The following is a 13,443-nucleotide window of genomic DNA, read 5'->3' on the forward strand; positions in this document are numbered from 1 at the left end:
TTGGAAATGGAGTACTGGGGAGAGCGTGTTCCCTAAACGGGTAATGAGACACTTGGTCTGGGGTCAAGGAGCCCCCTTGAAGCTGTAATGGAATGAAGTTGCAGCTGTTGGAATGAAAGTTGATTTGCTCAAGACACTTGATTTCTGGCCCCAAACGTGGGCTGCTGGCCAGGAAGGGGCCACCCAGTACTTCAAGGACAAGCACTTACAACAAAAGGCAGAGGTTGCTGTGAAGAAAGTCTTAGCTGGACCAGAGCAAGTCCTGAACACCCTGCGCTGGTCCTGGGGGCCCAGACTAGAAGATCTACATCCCAGAGGCTGCTGGCAGGACAGGTGGCCTCCTGGGAGCTCTCAATCCCCACCGCGCTCCTGGACCAGCAAGACCCTTAGCACCTTGGGCAGATGCTCCTTCCTCTGCAAACAGGGGCCAGACTGAACCTCAGGGTCTCTCCTCTGACCTGCGGGCTGGCTTCACTTCTTTAAGCTCCAGTCTCTTCATCTGAGAAGTGGGCTCGCACAGGCCCTACGCCGCGTAAGGTCGTTGTGAATGTTAAATCCGATCAAGTACCTAAAATGCACGGCTGGCACGTGGAAGCAACTGATGAATTTTTGATTTTTTAGCATCACGGTTTACACTTTCTTAAGAGCCCAGTAACTACATTTTAGGGCATTCTTTATTCCTGATTTTAGGAAGTGCAGAGGACAGTAAGCGTTAATCTGTTGAATAACTGAATGAATGCAAGAAATAGTTTCATTCAGATGCTCACGTTTATTTCCTCACGGATGACCTGGGCCTCTCACCGTCAGGCTCGGCGTCCACCTGTAAACCGCAATTACTGAGAACCTGCTGGACGCCAGGGTTCGCGCCGCTCGTGGCTCATCCTCATCCTCGCCTCCACTGTCGAGGAAAGTGAGGTTTGGGCAAGATCTGACGCGCCCAGTGCCAGCCTAGCTGCGGGGGTGGGGGCTCCGCGCGCAGGCTCTGGGCTTGGCCCGCGAGGGCAGCCATTGCCAGCCCTGGCACGGGAGTCGCCACAGTCCTCTCCCGCTGGAGTACCTGTCCCTTGACCAGCCCTCGGGGTTTGCGGCGCGTTCTCGGCTGGGGGAGCGGGAGCGAGGGGCGGGCTGCACACCGCCACTCAGACTCAGTGGATTCTCTCCACCGTTATCTGCTTTAGGTGGCGGGGGACCTCCTGGGGACCCCAGTCCCCCTCTCCTCCTCGCCTTCCCGTAGACCCGGGCAGGTCGTGGGGAGCGCGGGTGAGGAGCGATGGCCGGGTGTGGCTGCGTCTAAGTCCTGCGCCACCCGGTTCGGGAGCCCGCGGGGGTCCCCGGCCCGCCTCCCGCCCACGTGGCCGGCCCGGCCTCCCCGCCCTCGGCCCCGCCCCGCCCCGGGGAGCCGCCCCCGCAGCCGCCGCCACCACCACCGCGGCTGCCGTGGGGCGCTCTCCAGCCTGGCGGGGCCGAGCCAGCGAGGGGCGCCGAGGTGAGTGCGCGCGGGTACCCGGGACCCCTGCCCTGCGTCCCCCGTCCCCCGCTACATCCTCCCTGGCGGGACACCCCAGCTAGATCCCCGCGGCGGGAACTTCTTCCGGGCTGGATCCTTCCTTGTCTTAACCCATCACCCCCGAGCTGGACCCCCGCCCCACCTCTGAGTTCCGCCCGCCCGGGTCGCGGTGCTCGCGGCGGGCCCTGCGCGCCTCCGGGTCCGGGGCACACTGAGCGCACCCGGCCGCCCTGGCGCCTGTGCGCGGCGCAGGTGGCCGGTGGCACCGCCAGCCCAGACCCGCCGCCGCTCCTGCTGGAGACCCTGACTTGGGTCCCCTGGTAGCCTATTGGGCGAAAATTCCCGGAGCCACTTCCGGGGAGGGAGGTGCCACCTGTTCTGGGACGCGCCCCTTTCCCGCAACTTTTTTCTCCAGCCCGGCGGAGCCCCGGCGGGCCGGCGTCGCGGCTGGCGCTGCTGGCGGTGGCTCGCGGGGCCGTCGGTCACTTCGCCGCGGGGGACCCGGCTCTGAACCCTCGGAGCGGCGGGCGCGTCCCCCCGCCCGGGCCCCTGTGCCGGCGGCTGCGTCTTTTAAACCGAGCGGCCGGACGGTCCTAAGACGGGAGGCGAGGGTGGCGGACGTCGAGGGGTTCAGGCGGGCGTCGGTGCCTCGTAGCCATGGACGGGTGAGCATTCTCCGAGGGGGGAGGTGACCGAGCCGAGTGGAAATCAGTTCCCCCGGGCTCTGCCGCGGTGCAGAGCTGCCCTCGCACCGTAGCGGCCTCAGCTTGGGCTTGAACGTGGCGGAAACAGCGGCTTGTTCCTAGAGGACTGGGCTTGCTGGATTTATGGCCTGGGCCAGGCTGGCTGCCAGCACTGGGCACGGATGTGAGAACTGCCGAACAGCGGTTGTCCTGAATGCACCGGCAGAAACTTGCTTTCAAGCATTTCGTGCACCACCCGGGGGTAACCGCTCTCCTCCCTGGGGTGTGGAAGACGAGAGCTTCGCTGTGTCTGTCTCAGCTGTGTAGTCTTGGGCAAGTTACTTCGCTTAAGTATGCCTCAGTTTCCTTATCTGTAAAATGGGGATGACAATAGTGCAAACCTTAAAAGGGTTGTATAAGGTTAAAGTGCTTAAAATAGTGGCTGGTACAAGGTAAATTGTGTGTGCGTTAGCTGCTCTTGTTATTGCTGGCGTCTAACAGTGCATCCACGTCCCTGGCTTCTTAATGAGGTGGGTGTGCTGGCTCCTGCTCTTTCCCCTTCTGCTAAGGGTCTGTCATTATTTGTGCAGTAGCTGTGGTTGCCCTCGTCAGCACCGGAAAACCTGGGCTTTGCAGTACCAGCTCCTATAACCGGGCTTGTGCATAGTGTGTCTCGGAACGTGGCATTAGAGATGACCTTTGTCAAGGACACTCCTGGGAAGTGGGGTCTTGAACCTTTCCTGGAAGTTCGGGGGTGTGACTGGATATTTGCTTCTCAGGGGTGGAGTGGGAGGTAGAGTGGATGAGGTTTCACTTGATTCCTTTAGGCCTGCAGCCCCGGACAGGCTGACATCTTCTAATGTCTGAGTGTGGGAGTCAAAGGGTCCAGGGGTCTGATCTTGTCCCCTTCTGTCCCATTCATTCACTTCCAGCAGATTATTGCTTTCATCATTATGGTCTCCCTGGACTGTACCCATTTAGTTTCTTTCTTCTTGAACTCCACAGACTGGAGTTCTGAATCTGGGGCCCGGGGAACCTCTTGAAATGTACATGAGATACTGAGAGCACAGGTGTGTATTTTTCCAGGGGCTTCCCCTTACATTGCATTCTCCAGGAGGCCTGTATTCCACAAAAATAGACTTTGAACTGCTGGTAGGGAGGAACAAGTTCTTACCCCCTGTCCAGGGAAGGCCCCAGCTTTTATGGAGCTGAGATGGTGCACATGTGTTCCTTTGTGCCCTCACTCAGAACGCACTCTCCTGTGGAAAATTCATTTCTGTCTTGATTTTGTCAACTGGGAGAAGGAAAAGGCAGGCTGTGAGGTTAGGGACTGTCGGCCTGGGGTGGGGCCTTTAGGATGGGATGCAATTCATGAAAATTTGAGTTCCAGTTGTCAGGAGACTTCTCAGGGCCTTTGCACTTGCTGTTTCCTGTAGCAAACACACTCTTCCACCACTTCTTCTCGTGTCTGGCACTTTCTTGCCCTTCAGCTCAGATATCTCCTCTGCAGAGATTTTTTTTGATTACTCTGTCCAAAGCAGCCCCTTCCTGCACCAGTTTCTGTCACATTCTCCCACTGTATTTTATTCCTGGAGCTTACCTGAAATGATCTTATTCATGTATTTATTTATGGGTTTATTGTCTGCATCTACCCAGGAGAATGTAGGATCCAAGAGGGCAGAGATGCTGCCCTGTTCACCACTGAACCCTAGCCCCTGACACACAGCACGTGCTCGACAAGTATTCCAGAGTGACAGAATGCGTGGACACGTGCTGAGTGAAGTGAGCTGAGACTGGAGAGTGTTAAGAGCAGTGAGACACAAAGGCACTGGCCACTAGGCAGGCGCTCAGGGTTGGAAGTGGTCGTTAAGGTCACGTAGTTCCACCTCCATTTTAAATCACCTCTGCAACTTCTCTTCCTAGCTATTGCTTAACCTGAGCTTGGATTCTCTAGGAACTTATCACCTCCTGAGACAGCCTGTTCCATCAGAGGAAAGATGTGGGGGGCAGAGAACCAGATGTAGCCCCTGTATCTGGTTCTGAAGTGTGTGGCCTCCTGCTTGCCACCATTCCGGTCCTTCTGGGCTGCTTTGCATCCCAACCGTCCCTTTATCCATCGATCCATCCCAGAGAGCTTTCTCTACTTCTCTGCCATCACTAAGGTTTCTGAGCCCCTGACCAGAACTCAGGATGCTACTGAGTCGTGTCACCAGAGGGGGCCTGAGGCAAAGCTGTATCAAGCTAAAAGGCCATTGCCAATTTAGAAACCTTCAAGGCCAACTTCTGTGTTGTTCAGGCCTCTGTAACTGCATTGGATTGGGGGTGGGGGCTCCTTTCTTTCACTCTTTTGTTCTTTTCCTGAATCATTGCTTAATCAATTTATTAATGTGGCCCTAGCTATATATTAAAACAAATTAATCCTTGGACCCATTTTTTTTCCTTTTTTTTTTTTGTTTGTTTTTGAGACAGGATCTTGTTTTGTCTCCTGGGCTAAAGTGCCATAGCGTCATTGTAGCTCACAGCAACCTCAAACTCCTGGGCTCAAGTGATCCTCCTGCCTCAGCCTCCCAAGTAGCTGGGACTACAGGCGCGTGCCACAATGCCTGGCTATTTTTTCTATTTTTTGTAGAGATAGGGTCTTGCTCTTGCTCAGGCTGGTCTCAAAATCCTGGCCTCAATCAATCCTCCTGCTTCAGCCTCCCAAAGTGCTTGAATTACAGGCATGAGCCACTGCACCTGGCCTGGACCCATTTTCTTAATGGTTTGTGCATCTTCTCTGATTCATATCACCTTGTGTGTACAGGTTGAAACTCAAGTGAAAATGAGATGTTTTTATATATGATTCTATTTATTGAGTTAGTTCAAGTTTCTTCATGGGTTATGACCAGCATAGTGGGTGGAACGGGGTCTGCAGTGGAGAGGTTTGGTGACAAGCTTTGTTTTCTTCTTCACTTTGGTGAAAGTTGTTCATTCAGTTATGAAAATGGGCACACACTTCTTTAGGAACAAAAGACAACCAGACTGTTCTTAACTGAGGTCATATCTACACATGGGCCTCTTAGCTCAGCTCATTTACTTCATTTATTCAAGAAACAATCTTGGAGGGAGGGCGCTGCCCTGGTGCTGACCACACAGCAGTCAAGAAAACTGACAGCCTTGTTGAGTTTACATCCCAGTGGTGGAGACAGACAGTGGTCAGCTAGCTCTGTAATATGATGTTGGGGAGAAGGGTCAGTGTAATGGAAGTGAAACTGGCTAAGGGGGTCCAGAGTGATGGGATGGAGGCAGAGGTGGCTTCGGTCAGAGTAGGTCTCTGAGCAGGCAGCATTCAAGCAGAAACCCAGATGAATGAGGGAGTGGCCCTATGGATAGCTGGGGGAAGACCATTCCATGCATTTGCAGTCCAAGGTGGTGGCCGAACTCCCAGTGTGGCCAGGCAGCTCTTGAGCCCTGGACGCGGTCTATCTCACTGCAGAAGGGGGAGGGGAAATGAGGCAGTGTGGGCGGAAACTTTCCTCCTCTCCCCCAGGTCCCAGCAAGTGGCTGGAGGAAGATCTTGGCGATGTGTGCTCTGATGGCTGATACCTTCCTTTACGGAGTGGGGACCTGAGCAGTGATGTTTTCTGAAGCTGCCACCTGGGGAATGAGCATGAGCCGAGGGGCACTGCTGGAGTTGTAAGCCTACACACAGTAGGACTTACCTCACCCCACCTGTCCTGGCCGTGGACTCCTTCCTCCTTTGTGTCATTTGATTACATCCACCTCGTCACCTAGAGGGAATCACCGAGAGGGAAAGTAGTTACTCAGCAGGGCTTTGATGGAAAAAATGAAGAGATGAAAATGTATAGGATTGCGGACAAGAAGCTGCATGCTTCCCACTCTCTCCATTGATTGATTGATTGATCAGTTGCTATTATTTAACATAGTGTAAGATTCCTGGGGGTTAAGAATATGAGATCTGGATTGTGTGACCTTGTGCTGTAAATTAACCTTTATGAATCTTGGTTTCTTCATCTGTGATATTGAGGAAGAGGTGTGACAGGGAGACTTCTTGGAAAAAGTGACATCTAAGAAGAAGATACAGAAAGGGATGGCTTCCCTAGTAGGGGTGGGGGTGGGAGATGGAAGGAAGAAAGCCCAGATAAAGAGTTGCCAGGAGCTCAGATGATGCAAGATTCTCACTGCGTGTGTGTGTGTGTGTGTGTGTGTGTGTGTGTGTGTGTGTGTGTGTGCGTGTGTATGTGTGTGTGTTGGGGTATACTGTGGAGAGGGAAGTGACCTAGCAGCCTTCAATAAATGCTGATTGATTTGACAGCTGTACCCTGTACTATTGGGCCCTGCACCTCCATCCTCATCCAGTCTCTGCAACCGTCCTGTGGCACAGATCCTCTTATTATCCCATCTTCCAAACCAGGAAAGTAAGGTGTGGAGTTATGAATAACTTATTCAGAACTGTGCCCCGCTGTATCAGGAGAGTTGGAGGTGAGGAGGGTCTTCCCAGATTTATTTGGGATGCAGTGATGTCAAGAGAGATGGCTGTTTCTAAATATCTCTGACAGGCCCTGCTTTGGTGCACACCCCCACGAAATGTCAGCTCTGGGAGGGCAGAGGCTGCTCCTGTCTGAACACCTGCACCCTTGCATAATACTGGCACATAGCAAGGGCCTGTTGGGATGTTAGGTGGATGCCCCAGGGCCTCTGTGTGGCCACAGAACAAGGCTGCCTTCATTTCCCAGGTGTCTCCTGACTTTTCCAAGGTGGGACCCACAAGTTGGGGCAGAACTGGACATGGGGCCCAAGTCAAAACCAGAATGCTCGGGAAAGGGAGGCTGGGGCATTCGGCCAGATCTGGAGCAGGGCAGAGGAGGCCCCGAGGGGTGTGCAACACCCTTGCAACCTGGCTGCTTCAGCGTGCTGTTCTGATTCATCTGCAGCCACCCCCCCACCCCCAGTCACCTGCTGGATGCTCTGACAGGCTGAACCCGACAGTCTCCCAGACACCCCAGAGTCTTTCCCACTTTTACATCTTTGTTCCGCTGTCCCCACCACTTGGCATGTTCTTTCACGCTTGTCCACTTTCAGAATTTTCCACACTGCACAACTGCAGTGGCCTTCTCCCTCTTTCCTTCCCTTTTGGCTAGAGAAACAAATGCTCTTTTACACAAGAAGTCCTGACTATATTCTTACTATGCACAAATGTAAACGTGTCAGAAGTTGTAGGGTAAAAACTGAAATTCCACCTCCCCATCCCAGGCTTGCTTCCAGAGAGAATCTTTGTGATCAGCTGGACAGAGATGTCTCTTGTGTTTATGTACAGGTGGGTGTACCTGCGAGCATCTTTAATAACCAACATGATGGGCTCATTTTATATGTATTGCTCACCATCTATTTTTTTTCTATTTATTAAGTTATGTCCAAGAGTGCTTTCTCTGTCCACATATATTTCTCTTCTTTTTTTTTTTCTTTTTACCTGCCCTGACTCTCCCCCTCCCCAGAGGAGAGTATACAAAATTGTATGGACATATGTTTTCATTTCTCTCAAATATATACCTAGCAGTGGACTGGGTCATATGGTAACTCTATATTTAACATTTTAAAGAACTGCCAAACTGTTTTCCAAAGCGGCTGCACCATACAATCCCACCAGCAGTGTGTGGGTTCCAGTTTCCCTGCATCCTCATCAACACTTGTTATTATCCATCTTTTTGATTATTGACATCCTAGTGGGTATGATGTGGTATCTCATTATGATTTTGATTTGCATTTGCCTGATGGCTAATGATGTTGAGCATCTTTTTATGTGCTTATTGGCCATTTGTATATCTTCTTTGGAGAAATGTGTATTGGAATCTTGTCCATTTTTAAATTGGGTTATGTATCTTTTTATTATTGAGCTGTAAGAATGCTTTATCTATTCTGCATTCAGTCCCTTATCAGATATATGATGTTCAATTTTTTTTCTCATTCTGGGTATCTTTTTACTTTCTTGATGGTGTCCTTTGAGGTACAAGGTTTTAATTTTGATGAAGTCCAATTTTTCTTGTGTTGCCTTTGCCTTTGGTGTCATACCTACAAAAACTTTACCTTATCCAAGGTCATGAAGATTTATACCTATGTTTTCTTTGAAGAGTTTTATAGTTTTAGCTTTTAGATTTAGGTCTTTGATACATTTGAATTAATTTTTGCATGAGGTGTGAGGTAGGGGTCCAACTTCGTTCATTTTTTTTCCAATTAAAAAATTTTTTTTTTTTTTTAGAGACAAGAGTCTCACTCAGTTGCCGAGGCTGGAGTGTAGTAACATAATCATAACTCACTGTAACATCAAACTCCTGAGCTCAAAGTATGCTCCCACCTCAGCCTCCCCAGTAGCTAGGACTACATGTATGCACCACCATGCCTGGTCAATTTGTTTTGTTTTGATTTTTTTGTAGAGACAAGGTCTCACTATGTTGCTCAGGCTGAATGAATTCCTGGCCTCAAGCAATCCTCCCACTTTGGCCTCCCAAAGTGCTGGGATTACAGGCATGGACCACCACTCCTGGCCCCAACTTCATTCTTTTGTATGTGAAATCCTGTTGTCCCAGCACCATTTGTTAAAAAGACTATTCTTCCCAATTGAATCATCTTGACACTCTCATCAAAAATGAATTGACCGTAAATGTAAATGTTTATTCTTACACTCTCAAGTCTATTCCATTCTTTTGTTTGGCTATCCTTATACCAGTATTGCCGTCTATACTGTCTTGATGACTATAGCTTTGTAGTAAGTTTTGAAATCGGGAAATCTGAATCCTCTAACTTTGTCCTTCTTTTCCAATGTTGTTTTGGCTATTCTGGGTCCCCCTATGAATTTTAGGATTGGCTCCTGTCAAGTTTTGTGAAAAGGCAGCTGAAATTTTGACAGGGGTTGTGTTGACTTTGTAGATCTCTTCGGGAGTTTTCCCATTTTAACAATATTAAGTCTGGAACCTGGAGTACTTTTTACTGAGTGCATCACCCACTCAGCACCCCCTTGTCATTGAGTCTGCTCAGTGGATTCTCCAAGGCCCATCTACCAAGCTCACAGACAAACAACCCAGGGACACACATGCATGACTCTTTTCCTTGTTGAAAAAAGTGACATAATGTTCTGTAGTGTCTGATTTGGAGACCTTGGATAAAACACTTAACTCCTGAATTTGTGAAATGGGAGTGCCTCTGGCATTGGTCACACATATGGTAGATCTGGCTTCCCTTCATGCTAAAGGTGGGATTGGCATCCCTGACATGCTCCCTCAGCACCCTGCCTCCATGCCTCGAGAAGTGTGGTAGGGGCGGGGACCCCACAGTCCTGGAGGCACCAGGTAGTGATAGGAGTTCTGGAGCCAGCCTCCATTTTAACTTGTCATATCTATTCCGTGAAGAGATAAGATTTCATTTGAGGAAAGGATTCTGCTGCTAAAACAATTTTTGTCCCCCCCCCCCCAATTCACTGGCATCATAGTTTGAAGAATGGAATAAAAATAAGAAAGGAATAAGATCACATATTAAAACTTTAGTTTATACCCCTACACATACCTGTGTGTTTCAGATGTAAAGCTTTGGCAAAAATCTGTGATTTTATTTTATATTTTTTAGACGGAGTCTCACTCTGTTGTCCAGGCTAGAGTGCTGTGGTATCAGCCTAGCTCATAGCAACCTCAAATTCCTGGGCTCAAGCAATCCTCCTGCCTCAGTGTCCCGAGTAGCTGGGACTACAGACATGCACCACCATGCCTGGCTAATTTTTTCTATATATATTTTTAGTTGTCTGGCTAATTTCTTTCTATTTTTAGTAGAGACAGGGTCTCACTCTTGCTCAGGCTGGTCTCGAACTCCTGAGCTCAAACGATCTACCCTCCTTGGCCTCCCAGAGTGCTAGGATTACAGGCGTGAGCCACCACACCCAGCCACAAATCCATGATTTTATTCTCAAGGAAGAAGACATAAAAAGTGAAGTGCCCACATTTGTATCACTAGGAACCTTATTTTCCAAACTTAAGGGCCAACCAGGGAAACTACATGTGAAACTTCAAATCCATGCATATCTCAACTTATTCTCAGCTAGGGTGAGGAGTTTCCATTTTAAAGAAAAACTGTGTGTGTGCATGTGTGTGTGTGTATGTGGAGTTATCACTGTTGTTTTCAAAAAAGCAGTTTATTTTTTATTTTTTTTTTAAAAGCAGTTTAGAAAAGCTTTAATTTGGGCTGACTTTTTAGTTTGTTTCTGAGGGAAGGGGAGTTATATGCAATAGTGATTGTTTTGAGATCTTCAAAATCTAAGATCCTTTGGCTTAGCAGATTCCCTTTATGTAAGCCGTTAGAACAGGCAATTCATAGGGATTTTGTTTTCATCGTTTATCGAGTGGTCTGCGCATATGTGTGTGCGCATGGAAAGTTAGGGGAAAAACACGATGATATAACCTAACCCCCAAACAAGGAAGCATGTTACAGAGTTGAGGTTTGGCGCTTCGTCTCTTGCCCAGTCTCAGTAGGTGCAGCTTAGCTGACCTTGCGTAACCTTTCTCTATGACACATCTCTCAAGGGGTTGGGGAGGACTGTTTCTCTCCAGCGTGGCTTTAATTGTACAAAAGCCCTGTGCAGTCTTGCAAACTCAAGTGGTTTTCTTAACAGATCACTCACATTTCATGTGTTCTGGGCTGGGCAGGGCCTCACTAATCCTTGGCCAGCATTATGAGTCAGAAAATATTTAAATGACCGCCTGAGTCTTTTGGAGGAGAGAGAGTTGGCAAGTTAATTTAGGGAGGTGCAGTGATTCTTAAACAGCACTGCAGTAAATGAGTGCAGAATTGATAAATGTGTTAGCAGCTCTATTTTATTGTGATAAAAAGTGAACATATTATCTTTTTGAGTGAGATAACAAGGATGATGCTACCACATTTTATTGAGCATTTAGTATGTGGTGGAGTCTGGTAGCTTTCACATGTTTTTGACTGTGACCCACTGTAAAAAATAAATAGACCTGATGTGTGTATGTGTAGGTACATGTGCACATATCTGAAATTGATTGGTACTTATCCTATGTATATGTCTAGTGTCCTTTGATAATTCTTTTCCATATTAGTCTACCTTTGCTTTTTTTTTTTTTAAAGAAATTGTTGTGCAATCCACTGAATTTATTTCACTAGTGGATCAAAACCTACTGTTTAAAAAACACTGTGTAGTTTTTCCAGTATGTGCTTTACATATATTATTTCATTTAATCCTCACAACAACCTCATGGAGTGGGTGATATTATCCCCATTTGATAGATGGAGAAACTGAGGCACTGAGAGGTGACTTGCCCAGGTTCACAATGCCAGTAAGTGGTGGAGCCAGGATTTGAACCCAGAAAGGCTAAGTCCTGTTAAGAGTTCATGGTACCAATCCAGGTCACATACCTATCTCCTAATAGCTGCGGTCCCCAACCCTCAGGCTGCAGATGGGTACCGATCCCTGGCCTGTTAGGAACTGGGTGCACAGCAGGAGGTGAATGGCAGGTGAGCCAGTGAAGCTTCGTCTTTATTTACAGTCACTCCCCATCACTCACGTCACCACCTGAGCTCCACCACCTGTCAGATCAGCGGCAGCATTAGATTCTCATATGAGTGGGAACCCTACTGTAAACTGTGCAGAAGAGGGATATAGGTTGTGTGCTTCTTATGGGAATCTAATGCCTGATGATATGAGGTGGAGTGAGGTGGTGATGCTAGCGCTGGGGAGCGGCTGCAGTGTAACAAGTGTAATGCTCTTGAATCATCCCGAAACCATCCCCCCTACCTCCAGTCTGTGGAAAAATTGTCCTCCATGAAACTGGTCCCTGGTGCCAAAAAGGTTGGGAACCGCTGTCCTGTAGCAATTAAGGAATAGGGTATAATTTAATATCCTAATGAGTTGTTATATATTGAAAAAAAATAGCCACAAAGAGGATACAAAATTAATAACAAATGTTTGACCTAAAGTTGCATTCAAAAACAAATGTATCCACCATGACGGCTTTGATCAATATATAGACAAATGTTATTCTTCCTGGATTGCTGTATTTTGTGGGTTTTTCGTTTTTGTTTATCTTTTTAGTCATCTGGTGACTTGAAATTTCATGCAAGTACAGGTCCTTAGGGAAAATTTCTGATGGAAAATCACTTGATTTGGGTGTGTATTAGTCAGGGCTTGGAGAGAAACAGAACCAACAGGATGTATATCAATCAATCATCTATCTATTGAGAGGTTTGTGTTAAGGGATTGGCTTGTGTGATTGTGGAGGTGTGGTGAGTCCAAAATCTGCAAGGTAGGTTGGCAGGCTGGAGACCCAGCAGGCTGGAGTGGCAGCTCGAGTCCAAAGGCAGTGTGGTGGCAGAATTCCTTCTTGCTTGGAGAGGTCAGTCTTTTCCTATTAAGGCTTTTAACTGATTGGATGAAGCTCACCTGCGTTATGGAGAGTAATCTGCTTTGCTCTGCCTACTGATTTAAATATTAATCTCATCTTAAAAATACTTTCTTTGAAACATCTAGAATAATGTTTGACTAAATATCTGGTCGCTGTGGTCTAGCTAAATTGACACATGAAATTAACCATCACAAAGGGTGAGTAAGGTACTGTCTGAAGTTGTTCAGAAGAAAGGAAAAAGGTAGTGGTTCAAAGCCACAGTGTGATATTGTTACAGACAGGAAGACATTTCAGAAAGAACTTCCTCCCCGATGAGTGACTGCAAAATAAGCCCCTCTCTGGTTCTCTTACTTTATAGGGGGACAGCATAGGTTGGCAGATTGGGGGTGTGGGTACAGATTTTCTTGCTCTGAGTTGAAAGGTTTTTTTCTTACATTCCACTGGAAGTTCATTGCCCTGAGTATATAAAATAAATCACTTTTCTGCAGCTAATGGGTGCATGCTCACTGGATTTAGCTGTAGGGGGCTGTGTGTGCGAATGCGGCATTTGTGTCTCAGCCAAAATGTGGATGACCTCACCTCTCCTGTGCTGCAAGCTACCATACAGCTACGGTGACCCACAGGTAACTGGCCATAGAAACTATTGCTATCTGGGACTGTCTGGGTGGGAACTCAGCCTGTATGAGAACATGGTATTCAAAAGACATTAAACATTTATTATAATTTTTATTTTATTTTATTTTTATTGAGATATAATTCATAAAACTGACCCCTTTGAAGTATGCAATCAGTAGTTTTCAGCACATTCATAAGATGGTGCCACCATTACCGCTAATTCCAGAACATT

The 13,443-nt window shown here is 48.0% G+C and overlaps 2 protein-coding genes across 3 annotated transcripts in view; one reads left to right on the forward strand and one right to left on the reverse strand.

Annotated features, from left to right (window-relative positions):
• Positions 1–1,444: 1,444 nt before the first annotated feature.
• Positions 1,445–13,443, forward strand: part of ARHGEF3 (Rho guanine nucleotide exchange factor 3) — a 290,909-nt gene continuing 278,910 nt past the window's right edge. Inside the window, exon 1 of one of the 2 annotated variants that reach the window (XM_045530912.1) lies at positions 1,445–1,486. The gene's annotated coding sequence lies outside the window, so the exon portion shown is untranslated. Of the gene's footprint in view, positions 1,487–2,137; positions 2,173–13,443 lie in introns of those variants that run through there. The other variant, XM_045530913.1, reaches the window with a different exon arrangement.
• Positions 6,440–6,980, reverse strand: SPATA12 (spermatogenesis associated 12; the record flags this gene model as incomplete). The annotated part of the gene is given in 7 exon segments (XM_045530919.1): positions 6,440–6,504; positions 6,507–6,590; positions 6,593–6,644; positions 6,647–6,839; positions 6,841–6,910; positions 6,913–6,949; positions 6,951–6,980. Coding segments are annotated over 7 exon segments (531 nt in total), but the record flags the coding sequence as incomplete, so codon positions are not given.

The sequence above is a fragment of the Lemur catta genome, chromosome 18 (genome assembly GCF_020740605.2).
Source record: "Lemur catta isolate mLemCat1 chromosome 18, mLemCat1.pri, whole genome shotgun sequence".
In the NCBI taxonomy this organism is placed as follows: Eukaryota; Metazoa; Chordata; class Mammalia; order Primates; family Lemuridae; genus Lemur; species Lemur catta.